The sequence below is a fragment of the Sinocyclocheilus grahami genome, unplaced genomic scaffold (assembly GCF_001515645.1).
Source record: "Sinocyclocheilus grahami isolate Dianchi unplaced genomic scaffold, SAMN03320097.WGS_v1.1 scaffold503.1, whole genome shotgun sequence".
Taxonomy (NCBI): Eukaryota; Metazoa; Chordata; class Actinopteri; order Cypriniformes; family Cyprinidae; genus Sinocyclocheilus; species Sinocyclocheilus grahami.
This window is the reverse complement of record NW_015505682.1, coordinates 1,918,992-1,936,307: the sequence shown is the minus strand read 5'-3', so window position 1 is coordinate 1,936,307 and position 17,316 is coordinate 1,918,992. Positions and strand designations below refer to the sequence as shown.

Sequence of the window (17,316 nt, the reverse complement as noted above, 5' to 3'; positions counted from 1 at the left end):
TGTCAGTTGGTGTCATGAGTTTACCACAGCAAAATGTAAAAGCTCTTGGTTAGTTGAAGGAGAGTGTTTGACAGCAGAAGACATACTGAGTGTTGTCCAAAGTGTTTGAGTGCTGCCACCTTCTGGACACATCTGGAATATACTGATAGTTCAGTCACTAATAATATGCATTACTTTACTATTCAGTTCATTATCAAGCCCTGTCAATGTCTACTGATGTGTGAACTTAAAGAAAAAAAATAAAAAACCTCCAACTCAAACAAGCATCTGGACCTGATGGGATATTAAACGAAATTATAAAACACACAAGCAGTAAATTCCAATTGGCCATTCTAAAACTATTCAATGTGCTTCTGAGTGTAGGTTACTTCCCTGACATCTGGAATCAAGGCTTGATAACCAATCTTTAAAAAGGGTGATAAATTTGATCCTAATAACTACAGAGGCATCTGTGTGAGCAGCAACCTGGGAAAATTCTGTAGTATAATAAATGCTCGACTATTAGACTTCATCACCACACACAATGTACTGAGCAGAAGCCAAATCGGATTTTTACCAAATTACCGTACATCTGATCACATCTATACATTACATACTCTAATTGAAAAACATGTTAACCAAGATAAGTCAAATATGCATGCTTTATTGACTTTAAAAAAAGCTTTTGACTCAATTTGGCACCAAGGACTATTCTACAAACTTACTGAAAGTGGCATAGGAGGTAAAACCTATGACCTTATCAAATCAATGTACACTGAAAGTAAATGTGGTGTAAAAATCAGCACCAAACGTACGAGGTATCTTTCCCAGGAGCGTGGCATGAGACAGGGCTGCTGCTTAAGCCCAGTGTTATTTAACATTTACATCAATGAACTGGCGAGCAGTCTGGAGCGATCTGCAGCCCCTGGCCTCACCCTACACAACTCACAGATCAGATGCCTGCTGTATGCAGACGATCTGCTTCTGCGGTCTCCCACTCAACACGCTTTACAGCAGAACCTGGACCTGCTAGAGGAATACTGCCAGACCTGGGTTCTGACAGTCAACCTGAAGAAAACCAAAATTATAATCTTTTAGAAAAGATCCAGATACCAGGGAACACAACACACATTTACATTAGGCACTAAGCAGATAACACACACATCACACTATAACTACCTGGGTTTGAAAATCACATTCACGGGAAACTTGAATCATGCTGTGAATGAACTGAGAGATAAAGCACGCAGGGCCTTCTACGCCATCAAACGGCAATGTCCTATAGAGATCCCCATTAGAATTTGGCTGAAAATATTAGAATCAGTAATTGAGCCCATTGCCCTCTATGGCAGTGAGGTGTGGGGTCCACTGACAAATCCCAATCAAGATTTCACCAAATGGGAAAAACATCCGATCGAGACCCTGCATGCAGAACTCTGTAAAAATATATTACACGTGCACCGGCACACAACAAATAACGCATGCAGGGCAGAATTAGGCAAATATCCTCTAATCATAAAGATACAAAAAAGGGCAATTAAATTCTGGAAACATCTGAAGCTCAGTGACCCCCAATCATATCATTATAAAGCCCTGCAATACCAAGAGATGAGCAAAGAAAGCAAGCCCCTCCCTCAGCTGATCCAGAGCTTCAGTCCTGATGCTTCACTAACATCTACTGCTGCTCTGAATCACAACATCAGAATCAGTCAGATTACTGCACAAATCAAACAGAACTACATCCCTCACTGGCAAACCCAAACACAACAGCAGAGTAGAGTGCAATGCTATTTGGCCAAAAAGAGAGTACAGTATGGCAGAGTATCTGTACACAGTGTCAGATAAGAAACTGAGAGGCACGTTGACCAGATACAAACTCAGCGGACACAAGCTGATGATAAAGACGGGCAGACACAGAAAAACATGGCTGCCACCGGAGCAGAGATTGTGTTCACACTGTGATCTGAATCAGATGGAAACAGAACTGCACTTCCTAACAGAATGCCCCAAATACACAGATATATGAACAGTGTTCTATGATAAAATACAGCAGATCCATCAGACATTTAACACTTTCAAACCAGGAAACTGCCGTATCTGTTAGGAGAACACAATAACTGCTGTGTGCTTGCTGCTCACCATAGCTGTTATGGGGCTGACAAGATGAGAGACGTGCGGATCCATATGCAGGCTTTTTATTTAGAGAAGACAGAGACGTGATCATAAAACAGGCGGGGTCAAACAGGTATATGGCGGGCAAGACAAGAATAGTCCTAGGGCTAGCGTAGGAGCCGCCACCTCTGGGGATGTTGTAGCCGGTGCCGCTGCCTCTAGCAAATCGGTGGTGGAGTACGCGGCCCAGATACACCATAAAGCAAACCCCCATATGGGAAATGTTGCAGACAGGGGAATGAGTTCAGGAACAGGAGGACTAAAGTGAGTGGGTTTGGGGATACCAGCTGCGCGTGCAGACACCAGCGATGAATCCCTCACACTGGACACCAGACTCGGATACCGACGGACCGACACCGACAATCTGGGCGCAACAGACAGGACGTGACATGACTCTGGATGATCAGCTGTGATGCGACGTGAATCTGGATGAACAGCTGAGACATGAGGCTCTGGCAGATCAGCCGAGACTTGACTTGACTCCTGAAGATCAGCTGTGACTTGACTAGATTCATGAATATCAGCTGTGACTAGACTCGACCCATGACGATCAGCTGTGACTAGACTCGACCCATGACGATCAACTGTGACTAGACTCGACCCATGACGATCAACTGTGACTTGACTAGACTCGTGATCAAACTGTGACTTGATTTGACTCGTGATGATCAGCTGTGACTTGATTAGACTCAGGCAAAGGAACTGTGACTTGACCTGACTCGTGAAGATCAGCGGTGACTTGACTCGTGACGATCAATTGTGACTTGACGGGGCGCTGTTGTGTCCGCCATTTTGTGATCAGGCCCCTCTGTCGCCACCATTTTGTGAACGCAATCTAGTGCGGAGGCCATTACAGGAGTAAGTGTGGGGTTGCGTTCCTCCGCGATACCCACAGTCCACAAAGAGCCAACAGTCAATAAAGCATAATCCATACACTCACATAGTGACGAACGCGGCCCCTTAAGGATGAGCCTAGACTTCAACGGTTGCCTAATGCCACTATAAAAAAAGGCTTTTTATTTGGAGAAGACAGAGACGTGGTCATAAAACAGGCGGGGTCAAACAGTGGCAAACAGGTATATGGCGGGCAAGACAGAAGAATAGTCCTAGGGCTAGCATAGGTCGATGAACAGCAGTAATTAATTTTGCACTACATGCTTAATACTTTTTATATATTATTCTTATTACTATTATTCTTTTTCTTTCTGTTAATACATATGTGTACTATTTGTAAGCAGTCCAGCTGCAATTGCTTTGGCAATACAAATGTATAATTTTTGTCATGCCAATAAAGCACTCTTAAATTGAAATTGAAAAATTGAGAGAGAGAGAGCGAGAGAAAACAAGCATTGTACAAACATGACTACATATATCCAAACATGTCAGGGGTATATAGAAAGAAAGAAAAAATGTATTAAACATAGTTCGTATAGTATTTCAAAACTGCTCAAGCTTTTCAAATGAATGATTTTTGCATTTTTAAATTTAAGTCTGTAAATACAGAATTTTGTGCCTTGAATACAATGAAAACTGAAGTGCTAAAACTTTCGCATGTGATTACTTAAGATTGCCATTTCACAATTACATAATATTTTCACAATTGTAATACATTCAAGATATAAGAAAAAAAAACAAGCATCAGAATATTTCACTTTATTTTACAATCATAAATATACACCCATATACACATACCATATTAAACACAGCAGTCTTTTAATGTAATGGGGATTTTCTTGCAGGACACACAGAGACGGCTCTCTGTTTCCTATATCGAGGAACACATCCATATTTACTATATAATATGGAATTTGTCATTCAAGTATCGAAAATTCAAGTGCATTTTCAAATCATTAATAAATGATGAATGCCCAACTCCATCAGCATATTATATGAAGAAAATGTTATGAAATAACATCCAAACTGATGAGCAGAATAGTAAGCGGTAAAGCGTTGGCAATGGTTTAACAGAGTCATCAAATAACTAGAACTTTCAATTGAAAACAGCATCATCCAACCAAACAAATAATCAATAGGAAGTGTTATACTGGTGGCCAGTCACCCAATCACATACAAACTCTCTGTTCCTTCCTCGTTTATATAACCTGGGGTTTCCTTGTGTGTGTGGGATGGCTGAACGTAGACTTTGTGTGTATATATGGCAGTGCTGCACCACTACTGATATGTTCTCATAAATCAGTCTCTTTGCCCTTCTTAGAAAAGTCGTATTTTAGTGATGCATATTGTTACTTGGTAGTTGGAGCCGCTGGGAGGGACAACAGAAGTCTATTAACCTCTCTGATCTGGGCATCCAGTGTCTCCGTGGCTAGTGCAAGCTCTCCTAGTTGTGTCTGAAGACTGTTAATGGTTTGTGCGAGCTCCTCTTCCTTGCGCCTGGAGTTGGCGGCCTGACGGCTGTACTCAAGCACCATGCAACCTCCGCCGATGATGAAAATGATAGCTTCACCGAGCAGCTCTGCTCCGAGCTCCGCAGCTGCCTCTTCATTCAGAGGATTGATGGTGGAGCCACGGAAACCCATAATTCTCATCTTTGTTCTCATCTCGATCCAGTGATATGCTATGGAGAAAACAAGAGGCACCACACATTGAATTACCCGAATTACCTATTTTAACAATCCACTGTAAAAAAAATAAAATAAAATAAAAAGGTTAAAGGGGTCCTTTTATGCTCTTTTACAAAGTCTTGATTTTGTTTTGGGGGTGTACTAGAACAGGCTCTCATACTAGGTTGTTCGAAAAACACATTATTTTTCACATATTTTACATAATTACAACACCTCTCTCCCCAGTCTGGCATACCCAGTCTCAAACACAAAATGTGCTGTGATTGGTTAGCTGAGCCAGTGTGTGTTGTGATTGGCAGCACTCGGTGCCTGGTCGGGAAATGTCATGCCCCTTACCATAGCCGCCTGCGAGCTTCAGTGTAAATACTGCGTCAAAATCAAATCAATTTGAGTGTGATTTAAACCCGGATTATTGTAACCACTAAGTTTGTCTGCCTTGGGAAAGCTAGCGTGTCTCCGTCATAGTGATAACACTCGTTGCCTTCTCTAGTGCAGCTCAACCAGGTCTCGTCCCATTCATCGATATTTGTGATATCACAAATCCCGGAAAATATGCGTTGTAGTCCAAACGAGTCGTTCGTTATAGTTTTTGAAAAGTGATTTCTGTTAAATAAAATATCTCCTTTTGAAGTGGACGTTGAGCTTTGTAACTTTGCAGATCTTTTTTTATGCTCAAACAGCAACATTACAGACTAACTAAAGTTGAAAACGTGAAAAAGCATAATAGGACCCCTTTAAGACACACTTTGGTTTTACCTTCATGCTCGTGGTAACCAACATAACAGATTACAGTATAAAAAAAACATACTATTACAAACAATAACAATGTTAAAAAGAGACTACTATATGAAAGCTATAATATTAAAAAAGAGACTAGCATGTAAAAAGTACAATATTAAAAAATATATTAAAAGAGACTAGTATTTAAACATGATATTTTATAAAAAAAGTAGAAATAATTGATTTAATTATTACATTATCTACTTCTGCCTGAAAATTCAGATATATAGCATATTGTGCAAACAAGGCTACATATAACCAAAGAAAAAGCTTGTATTAGACATAGCTGATATTGCTCTCATATTATATATACATTTATTAATAAATAAATGAACATACATATATATATATATATTACTTTATAATATTAAATGTGACCCTTTGGACCACAAATCCAGTCATAAGTAGCACATTGTATGGGTCAAAATGATCAATTTTTACGGTATATTTTTTATATTTTACAGACGGTAAATTTGACATCGTTCTCTCTTCAGACAGCCATTATCAGTCTCTCTCAATTTTTTTCCTTTTATTGAAAGTCATGAAAACACTATCGTGGAGTTTTTCTTTTGCTATTTGAGCAACTGGGAATGCAAAAATATATTTGTGGTGCTCTCCCATTCACTGCGCTTCAAGTTTACCCAACTAAGGAAGGAGGCAAGATGGCGGACTGAGTAGTCGACATTTGATCTGCGCCATAAATGAGTCCCGTGTTTACTTAAAAGTGATGAGTTTATACTCCACTCATTAACTTCAAGTGTTAGTCCATTATACCCAACATTGCTATTTTCAAGTTGCTATAAATTTTCCGTTTGAAATCGCTTCTAATTTGAAGATGGAGGAACACTCCTACTCAATGGACATTGATGAAGTTTCAGGTAAAAGAGAACGGGGAACTGATTCAATCCATCCACTCTGTTTAAATCTCAAAGTGGAAAAAAAGTAAAAAAAATCGATTGGAAATGATCTGACTGGTGATGTGTCTAACGTCGCTATCCTTGACGCAATTAAAGCACTCAGAGTCAAAGTGGATGAGCAGCACGAATATATTAGCATGCAGCTGAAAAAAGACCAGAGTTAATGACCGGTTCTATGTTCTCGGTATCTAATGTTTCATTTTCGTCTTTAAACTGTAGGGGTCTGAAAGATTCAGTTAAAAGGAAAGGTATTTTTCTTGTTTGCAAAAGTCAAAAATCAAAAACTTAATTTTTCTTCAGGAAACTCACTCGGAAGCTTCGGAAGCTCCTTTCTGGCGTAATCAATGGGGTGATGACATATTTTTTAGTCACGGCACAAATCGATCTGCGGGAGTTGCTATTTGTTTGCATAATTGTCCTGGTAAGATAATTTATCACAAAGCTGATGATGAGGGTCATTGGCTAGCAATCGTTCTCAGTTTAGACAAGTTTTTCTTTATCTTGATAAATGTGTGCGGATATAATAGTCGTAATCAGAATAGTGATTTGCTCTTTTCAATTACTGACATTATAAATGAGTTGAAGATTATTTACCCCACATAGTTTATTCTAATTGGAGGAGATTTCAATTGAACTCCAGATGAGTGGCTAGATAGAGATCCTTCCAAATTAAGTCAATAACATTGTTCAAAAGTTTTGCTCTTCAAATCTTCTGATTGATATCTGGAGAATTCAGAATCCAGCATTAGACGATTTACTTGGTTTAAACCCAATGCAAATGTGAGATCAAGAATTGATTATTGGCTTGGCACTGAGGCTGTCTATAAGCATGTATATAACTGCTCTATATCTAGTGCTCCCTTAAGTGATCATTGTGTAATTGAGTTAAACTTAAAACAAAAGGGTGAATCTAGTAATTTCAAAGGGTACTGGAAATTTAATGCTGACCTATTAACTCAGAATGACTACTGCATTTATATAAAGAAGATTATAACTGATATCGGTAGGAAATGTATGCCAAGTGGTAGTAAATGGGAGTTTTTAAAATATAAACTTAGAGAATTGTCAATAACTTATGGGAAAAATCTTAACAAAAAGAGATTAGCGAAATAAATTATTTTAATAAATAAGATTAATTTGTGCTGTTGCAAATCTATTCTATCAGCTGAAGATAAGAAAAAACGTATTCATTTACATTCTTTATTGGATGAACTTTATGTAAGGAAGGCAAAGGGTGCATACGTGAGGTCAAGAGCAAAATGGATGGAGGAGGGGGAGAAAAATAGCTCATACTTTTGTAATCTTGAAAAAAGACGTCAAGTAAGAAATGCTGTAGTTAGTTTAGTGATAAATCAGAGTGAATGTTCTGATAACAATATTATTGCAAGAGAGGTGTTTCAGTTCTATTCAAATGTATATACTTCTGCTTACTCCAGTGATGATTCTGAACATTTCTTTAAGAAAGTAAAAAATGATATCCCTACAGTTGAGAATTCATTTAAAGAACTTTGTGAATCCGATTTGACCATTCAAGAATTAGGTTTAGCCTTAAAAAAAAATGAAAACTGGTAAATCTCCTAGGCCAGATGGCCTAGCCAATACAAGATTGTATTATATATAATAATCTATTGCCTACTATGAAGCAGGGTCTTATTACTCTGATTCCAAAACCTGGAAAAGACAAAAGGATTTTAGATCATCTACAGCCTATTACGCTCCTCAACACTGATTACAAAATATTTTCCGGAGTGATTGCGGCCAGGTTAAGGGTGGGACTTCCTCAAATAATTAGTGAGACTCAATCTGGGTTCCTTAAGGGTAGATCAATTCATAACAATATTCGTTTGGTACTTGATATCCTAGAATATAGTAATTTAATTGAAAAACGATGGTTTTATTTTATTTTTAGATTTCTTTAAAGCGTTTGATATGGTAGAACATCCGTTTCTTTTTCAGACACTCAGTCATTTTGGTTTTGGGCCAAAATGTATAAATATCATCAAAATGCTTTACAATGACATTAATAGTTCAGTGGCTCTTCCCAAGGGAACTTGTCCGAGATTTCAGGTGAACGGGCATAAGACAAGGCTGTGGGAGTTCACCTCTGTTATTTATTATGGTTGCGGAACTGCTAGCCAATTTCAAAAGATGTAGAGAGAATTGAAATGTTAAATATTGACAAAAAAATTGAAAAATGTAGATCAATTATGAACTCTTGGTTACAGAGAGATATAACAATTTTCGGGAGAATATTGCTATCGAAAATTGAAAGTCTTTCTAGATTAATTTACCCAGGTTTTTCATTGCCAATTTCTTCCAGAAAGATAAAAGCAATTAATAAACTTAATTTTGATTTCATTTGGAGGAAAAAGTATCACTATATAAGGAAAAATGATATAATAAGAGAATATGAGGATGGTGGGTTAAAGGCAATAGATTTTGATATTATGAATGGAGTACTTAAACTTAAATGGCTTCAGTCTTTTATTAGAAATGAGCATTCATACTGGTTTGCAATTCCATCCAGTTTGTTTAAAAAATGTGGCGGTATAAAGTTTTTTTTACAATGTGACTTTGAGATATCTAAAATTCCACTGAAACTGTCAGATTTTCATAAACAAGTCCTCTTGTATTGGAAAATGCCGTTTAAACATAACTTCAGTCCTCATAATGTTTCCTTATGGAATAATCGTTGTATTTTATTTCAAAGAAAATCTTTATTTTTGGAGGACTGGTGGCAAAGAGGTATTTGGACAGTGTTACACATGATGGATAAGAATGGCTGTTTTTTTTATTATAATGATTTTTGCACTAAATTAAATTTTAAGTGTGAGGAAAAAAGTTTATTTGAAAGTTACTAAAAGTATTCCTTCACCATTCCTTAATATGTTAAAGGGGATTTTAACATACTATCATTCCCAAGATTTTGGATCTTAAATTAGGCAAAATAAATTTTGTAGATGAGAAGTGTACTAATAAGTTTATAAGGAAAGCTATCCTGGTCCAATAAGAAGGAGCTATATTTTTCAACATCTAAATAGGAAATCAATTAACGAATTTAGATGCAAATATTTGTTATTTGCTCTTCCACCAAAATATAAAGAAGTGCACTTTAAAATGTTGTTCGATATTTATCCTGCTAAGGAATTTCTGAGATTAAGATTGAATGTGGATTGTAATATTGGTCAATTCTGTAATAATGATGTAGAAACTGTTGAACACTTATTTTTCCACTGTTATCTGGTTAATTCGTTTTGGACTGAAGTATGTAATTGGATTAAACAAAGAATATCTATTTTTCCATCTATTACTTGGGACATGTTGACATTTGGAGTTCTTTTTTTGGAGGACAAAAGAGTAGACTTTGTTGTAAATTGTTTACTCCTCATATTAAAATGCTTCATTCACAAACGTAAAGTTATGAAAACAGCACCCCAGTTGAATGTCTTTAAAAATGAGCTTGCCGTGTATACAGAGGTCCTGAAAATGATGAGAAGTGATAAAGCCAAGAAATTATTTGATTTGTTTCTCTGTTATAGTATGATTAATATGAATGTCTCAGTCTGTGAGGACTTACAGTTGTGTTTATGTTAGACTATTTTGTTCTGTTATGATGCTTGAAATGCAAAATAATAATAAAAAATGAAATAAAAAGTTTACCCAACTATGACGACTTCCGCTGCTGAGAAACCCGGAAATGTGAAAAGGGTCCATTCAGTAGATTTCAAGCAGCAAAAGGCACTTTCAGTTACTCGCTGTGACCTCAATGACAGTTGAGTCCCACCCCTTTAAGCAAACCCGAATCTCATTTGTCTAAATGGAACCTTCTTTCTAGCATCTCATTGGTCTCTGGGTAAATCTGTAGTTGAAAACACCCAATGACAACAAGGCAGCAGCCGTGATTGGCTAAATAGCACATACAAGCAAACGGCTATTGGCTGCGTGTTGCCTCGACGTTTACGCCTACAGACACCATTATCATATGGACTGACATCACATCGTTAAACACGAACAACCAAAAGCCAGCCTACCTTGAGCCGGAGGAAGGCAGATGTAATTCTTAAAGAATTCACTTCGCCGCGCGCCTGCTTTTATCCTGTTAGCCACTGGTTTGCTCAATTGCCTTACGCCCAGATAGAGCAGCTTTGCAATTGGAAAGGCACCGACAACCATCTTGGCGGAAAATGCGTCATCTGAGGAGGCGGGAGGATAAGGACGACATGTGGACAATGCTCCCGCGTAATATTAATGATGCAATATTAATATTCATGAGATCTAGAACGCGCGTTTCGCGCAATATTATCATTATTATTATTTTATTTTTTATTTTAAGTGAAAAATATAACTCTAATCGTCCTTTGTTTTTTATTGTTATTAATTTGTTTTATTTTAATTTTATTTAAAGATTATTCCCCCCATTTGTTACGTAGTTTATATTTATAGTATATTAATTTTTTATTTTTTACAAAACAACGTATTCTAAATAGCTCTAAAATAAATGCATGAAAACAATCACGATACCAATAAGAAACAAATAAAAGAAATCTCTCAGCGCGTTGTTTACCTGCGCCAGCTGTGCGTCTGGAGCACCTGGGTCGGGTTTCAGAAGCAGTGGGCTGGACTGAATATCTCAGGACTTCACAGACAAGAGTTAAACACCGTTTAAATCTTTTCCAACTTGCCATGTAACACATCCATGCTCGGCGGGACTAAGTTCTAGGACTTTACGGCACGACAACCTCACAACTATAACAGCTATTCAAGGTACAGGAAAATATTTATGTTATTGTGCTTTTGAGTTTTCACTGAGAGTCCAGTTTTACTTGGCTTTAAGAAGGCGATGTGGATTGTACAGTGGACTCGGTCGTGTCTGTTATGCCAGGCCGTTTTAGCAACCTTTTTTTTTATATATATTATTTAAAAAATGTGTACTATGTCGAAAGTTTTTTTAAAGGCGCCTTTGTGTAAGGAAGTGTACGAGGAGGAGTCGGAGCGCTTTAATGGAAATCAGATGTCTTGAAAACGCACCACGCAGGAGCTTTTGAAGTCGGTGCTCATTGAACTGTCCACTGAACAATATATTCATTATTCAACCTGAATGATGTCTTTGAATCACCCAAAAGCTTATCCGAGCTTTTATTTATTTAGTAATAGCCTACTGTAGTTTGTAGTATGTTGTGTTGTTCGGAATATTAATACATAAAGCGTCATGAAAATATAAGGCCTGTCAAGATGAAAGCCAGATGCATTTTGGCTACATATATACATATCTGTCTTATCCTGCTACAACTTGTTTTCTGGCTCCCTTACAGCTTTGTAAACACTGACAGTTTGCATGTTGGTTCAATTGCATGCCAGCCAGACACATTGTGTGCACTGTGGTTTATGTTTTAAAGGTTAGATGCAGTCAGGGTGGATTCCTTGTGTCTTGGATATCTTGTGTGATTCACAAGGAATGTTAAGCTTGTAATTTTGAAGACCTGAGAGATTCCAGAAGCAACTTCAGACTCTTTAGAGTGCCACAGGGCTGCACAAAAACAAACAGAGAAGAACTAGTATCAATGATCAGAGAGAGTCTGAGTTTTATTTATATATATATATATATATATATAATACACATAAAATCCCACCCATTGTATCAGGATGACTAACAGGGTTTTGTCGATGTTCTGTAAGGGCAGTCATTGTCTGAAATTTGACCTGACACCCAGTCACTCCCCAGTCTTGTTAACCCAAATCTGATTAAATGTCTTGATTTCTGAGTTGATATTTTGACTTTTCAACAGTGTCAGGACATGCAATAGGCTGATCAGTGTGATTTTGCATTTGCGTCTGATTTTGTGTAGATTTTTCAGTATTGGGAGTTTTATTTCGCATCACTAATTTGATAATTTACTCATCCTCATTTTGTTCCAAACCTGACTGACTTTCTTCTGTGGAATGTTTTGAAGAACATCCAGTAACTTTCAAAGATTCAGTTAAAGACATTTTGAAAAAAAAAATGTCTTTAGTTTTCCACAGAATAATTAAAAATGATGACAGAATTGTAATTTTTAGTTTTTCACAGGAACATTCCGCCCACCGTTTTAGGAGTGCATCAGTGTGACAGTGGGGTGAGGCTCATCAGATCCAAGTGTTTTGTATCCGCTCAGTGGTCCATGTCATGATAAAGGTTGTTGAGAACAGAATGAACTGCTCTTGAGTGTCCGCACCCCTTCAGAAGAAATCCCATAAGCTCCATCTAAAAAGATCCTTGTAATCAATTCTGATCCTTTTAATTCTTTAAAGTTCTGAGCTTTTGTACAGGCCAATATTCAATATTTACATATTTGTTTAATAGATTTTATTCTTCATCCGATGAAACTCTTATCTGTTCTGTCTTAGTTGGTTATAAATCAATACACCTTTTTGGCAAGGCCCTACTGAATTGTAAACCTGTTACATGCCGTTTGAATTCATGCCATAATTCATTCTTATCTGAAACACTCTTGTGGTCTACAATGAATGACAGTTCTGTCAGGACCACTATTGTCAAAATGATAGATACTTAGCATAAAGTTTGGTTTGGCGGTATGGTTCTGTTCTGGGCAAAAAACTCCCTGCCCATCCATGCAGCCTGTCATGAATGAGCAGGGAGAGCAGCAATAATAACCCCCCTAGGGTTAACAGAACAGAACAAGGCAGATATCATTAATGTACTTAATGATATTTAAGTGTAACACTTTATTCAAGATAAAGGAGTCTGATTAAAAAAGTTTAATATCATGCAGATCAGGGCAAAGGGCAAGCTTAACAACTGATTGTGAAACTGGGTTGAGAAAGCGAGAACATGAGCAAAAGGTTTCTGTAACCACACCTTATTCCATCAGTAGAAAGCTCTGCTGTCTTAATCTTTTAGTCTTTGTGGTTTCCGCACCAGGCTCTGAATGGGCTAGGTCTTCTTATCAGCACAGGACGAGAGTTATTATTAGCCTGTGTCACTCTCAACTCCACATTCCAGATTCACTGTACCAGGCCTGAGTCCAACGGCACTGCAACTAAAGTGCTAAATTATCAGTCACGCAAAGCATTAACGCCTCCATCGGCAAATGACTGCGGAGCAGTGAATGAGAGTTGGAGATCAGCGATTAAGATCGGACAGGTAGCAAAAAGAGAGAATGTGAGAGGATAGAACAAATATCAAGATACATCAGGGGGGTGAAGACTATTGTGCTTTTAGGAAAAGGGTGACTAGACGTCTGTCGCCGGCTGGTGCTGTCCTTGGAAAAAGAGGTTTTACTGCATGTTCAGAAAAACACGTGAAGTGAAACAACACTTAATGTGCTAGATGTCACATGCCTGTTAAAAAGACGCATATCATTCATCACATACTGTATAGTGCGGAATTCATCTTTTGAATTCCAGAAACTCAATGAACAGGAGGTAATTGCAGCCTATACAGTAGTGTTTAAAATGTGGCTTTTTAAAAATGTATTCAGCAATGATGTATTAAATTGATCAAAAGTGACAGAAAATACTTTTACATTGTTACAAATTAATGCTGTCAAAGAAATACTGTTCTTTCTATTCGTGAACAGATCAAAAACAAATATTAAGCAGAACAGCTGTTTTTACATTGATAAAAATAGGAAATGTTTGAATGATTTCTGAAGGATCTGAAGACTGAAATAATGGCTGCTGGAAAATCAGCTTTGCCATCACAGGAATAGATTACAGTGTAAAATATATTAAAATAGACACATTTTAAATTGTAATAATGTTTCACAATTTCACTGTTTTACTCTGTCTTTGAAAAATCTTGCTGACCCCAATCTTTTGAACGCTAGCACATGTAAAAAAGTTCTTGTAGTTATTTACTAATTTCTGTCTCTTTAGATTATTACATTAGTTACATCATCTAAATAATTATTTTATGTCGGATTCATGTTACATTTCTAGTTGCATTCATAACATTTTCAAGTACTAGCTGTCACTCAGGACAAAAAGGTACAAAGGCTGTCACTGGGGCGGTACCTTTTCAAAAGGGACACTTTTGGACTTTTTAGGTACTTATATGTATCTTTAAGGTACCAATATGGACTCTTTAGGTACAAAGGTGTGCCTTTTGAAAAGGTACCGCCCCAGTGACAGCTTTTGTACCTTTTTTTTCTGAGAGTGTAGCTGCTTACGCATGGTTGTGGATGTGCACTGTTGATAATTTCTTTTTTTTTATAGGGATAATTATAAAAGATTATGCCAAACGGCTTAGTTTGCCAAGTAAAGCTTTCATTCTCATTGTTCATTTTCATTCTCATGTTCTTCGTTATTATATCAGGACAGTTGTATCACCCTGACATTCGATAACTGATACAAACAAACTAGAGTATGAATTCAGACAGCATGTAACAGGTTTGGAATTCATGAAAATGAATTTAAAAACATGTAGGTGTACTCAAGTCATTGTATGTGTGAACAATTTTTTTAAATATATATATATATATATATATATATATACATTTAGAGACAGACATAAATAGACAAAGTGTTGGTCACTGACCCTAAATAAAACTATATGTTTTTCAGTTCATAAGATAAGATTGAACATTTTCAGTGATACTGACTCCTCAAGTAAGAAAGCTGGTCACCTTTAGGAACGGAGGAGGGGGTTTCGAATTGAGTTTGCGGAGGTGACCCAGGCCGTGCTGTCTAATGTGAATCAATAAGCCAGTAAGGGTTAGTAGACTCTGTTGATCTTGACAAAACAAACAAGACAGAGTGGCTTGAGTTAGTGCCCTTCTACAAAAGGCGCATGTAGACACATACACAGTTTATTACTCTGTGAAAGCTTCAAATTAAAGAAAGAATCAAAGAATCTTCTGGAAGTGAATAACTGCCAGGTAATCAATTTAAACCATAGTAACAAATATAACCCCACTCAACAGTCACCAAATGTAAGCTTAATGTTTCTGATAAATCATTATTATCACAAAGGGCAACAGTGGCATGATGTAGCATGTTTTAACTTAAGATGAGTGATGTTTTCACACCTAATTCTCTATAACCTGCAGCAGCTTTTGACCTTGTGTGGGACAAGTTATTCTGCCAGCTGGATGACTCAGTATTGAGTAAGCCAGAAGAACTGACTGGCTCATCGAAAAATGCACAAAGAACAGACACATTACTAATAAATATCTGTTTTTTAGAGGGTGAAAGTCTAACAAAACGTGTCTTATGTGATTCAGATATATATGCATGACTTTGTATCTGTGTGTCTTATCGTCCCACAAGTGCTCACGTCTTTATTTTCACTTATGTTGGGTAAGCATGTGAAAGTCGTAAGTCATGTTTCTAGTGCCATTTGCGTGGGAGTCGAAGCTCTCCATTCAAAGGCCTTCAGTGCACAGTGAATTATACTAGTATAAAGAAGGAGTTGCAGCAACATATGTCAGATGTGGACAGCAGACTACTTCATAAATCACAAAGGGTGTTTCTCTGTGTACAATGTAATGTAGGCAGTTTTTGAACTGGAGGTGATGGAATGCTTAAAAACAGTACACTTGTCTCTCAAGTCCTGCTGTATATCAGTGTTTTAGTAGGCTGGTCATGCTTTTCTTTTCACAGATGCAGAATAACGTCATCATGACACATGAATCTGTTACATCTGCCATCAGAGTTGGGGGAAAGTTACTTTTAAAAGTAATGCATTACAATATTGTGTTACTCCATAAAAAAGTAACTAATTGCGTTACTCAGTTACCAATTTTTGTGAAGTAATGCATTGTTATTTTGTGTTGCTTTTTGTCACCTGAGCTGGGCTTGTTTATTTATTTTTAATAACAAAAAAGCAATTTTTATTTATATTTTTGGCAACAGTAAAGGCCCTTGAACACCAAAAGTGAAACGTCTTAACCAAAAGGAAGTTCCTCTGCACCTGCACCTCGCTCCCAATTTCTCTCAACACAGGACAGGAGAGGTGTTAGTGAATAAATGGGAAAACAAAGTAATTTGCATTACTTACTTGACATAAAGTAACTCCGGTATTTTCTTGTAAATGTAAAAGTACGTTGCGTTACTAGACGAAAAACTTACTTGGAAAAAGTAATTTGATTAAGTAACTTGTTAATGCATTAGCCCCATCACTGTCTGGCATATAACACACACACACACTACTTTTTAAAAGTTTGGGGTCGGTAAGATTTTTTTTCACCAAGGCTGCATTTATTTGATAAAAACATAATAACAGAAAAAACAGTAATATTGTGAAATGTAATTTGTTCATGTGATGTTTATTTCAGTTTTCAGTGTGTGTATCTATCCATCCATCTGTTTGTCTGTCTATCTAGGCAAACAAAAAAATGTATTATAGGTTTTAATATTTCTGTATGAGTCAGATACCATGCATTCCCAAACAATGATACGATTAATTTAAATCAGGTACGCTGTTAGAGGTTGTTATGGACAATGTCAAATTGATCTGATTTTCCTTTTTTCACTCAGGCAGTGTGTTGAATGAATTGGAGGTCACGCAAACAGAAACACAAACACCATGAACTCCCAGGGCAGCTTTGGCAGCAGCTTTTTGTGTGAGTATTTCAGTACACCAGTAATGTTTCATTCCTATGTGTAGGCGATGTAGGTTAGGACATGATGCAGCAGGTTACATGTCTAAGCATGCTGATATTTTTTGAGTGTCTTCAGAATGGCATATAATGTGCTACATAGGTCTGGAGTGGCTTGTTATATCCTGTTGGGTGTTTGTTCAATGTTTGTTTGTGTGTGTATGTTGTAGTTCAGTCCATCAACGATGAACTGAGCGCATCTTTGGCCAACGCAGATGAGCTTTCACGTGAATTCAGCTCTCTCCTGTCAGATGCCACTCCTGTCGTGCAAACCACTACTTCAGAGGT

At 37.2% G+C, this 17,316-nt stretch overlaps 1 protein-coding gene across 1 annotated transcript; it reads right to left on the bottom strand.

Annotated features, from left to right (window-relative positions):
• Nucleotides 1-3,812: 3,812 nt before the first annotated feature.
• Nucleotides 3,813-10,630, bottom strand: opa3 (outer mitochondrial membrane lipid metabolism regulator OPA3). Its single transcript, XM_016236986.1, has 2 exons — nt 10,462-10,630; nt 3,813-4,726 (listed from the first exon to the last, which is right to left on the bottom strand). The coding sequence occupies exons 1-2, from the start codon at nt 10,601-10,603 to the stop codon at nt 4,395-4,397; spliced, it is 474 nt and encodes a 157-aa protein (XP_016092472.1). The 5' UTR covers nt 10,604-10,630; the 3' UTR covers nt 3,813-4,394.
• Nucleotides 10,631-17,316: the final 6,686 nt, after the last annotated feature.

Bases quoted from the DNA above. Each gene is read 5' to 3' on its own strand.
- opa3 (XM_016236986.1), bottom strand. From the start codon at position 10,603: ATGGTTGTCGGTGCCTTTCCAATTGCAAAGCTGCTCTATCTGGGCGTA. The intron at 4,727-10,461 runs GTAGGCTGGCTT...TTTTCTCCATAG, and splicing joins CTGCCTTCCTCCGGCTCAAG to CATATCACTGGATCGAGATG.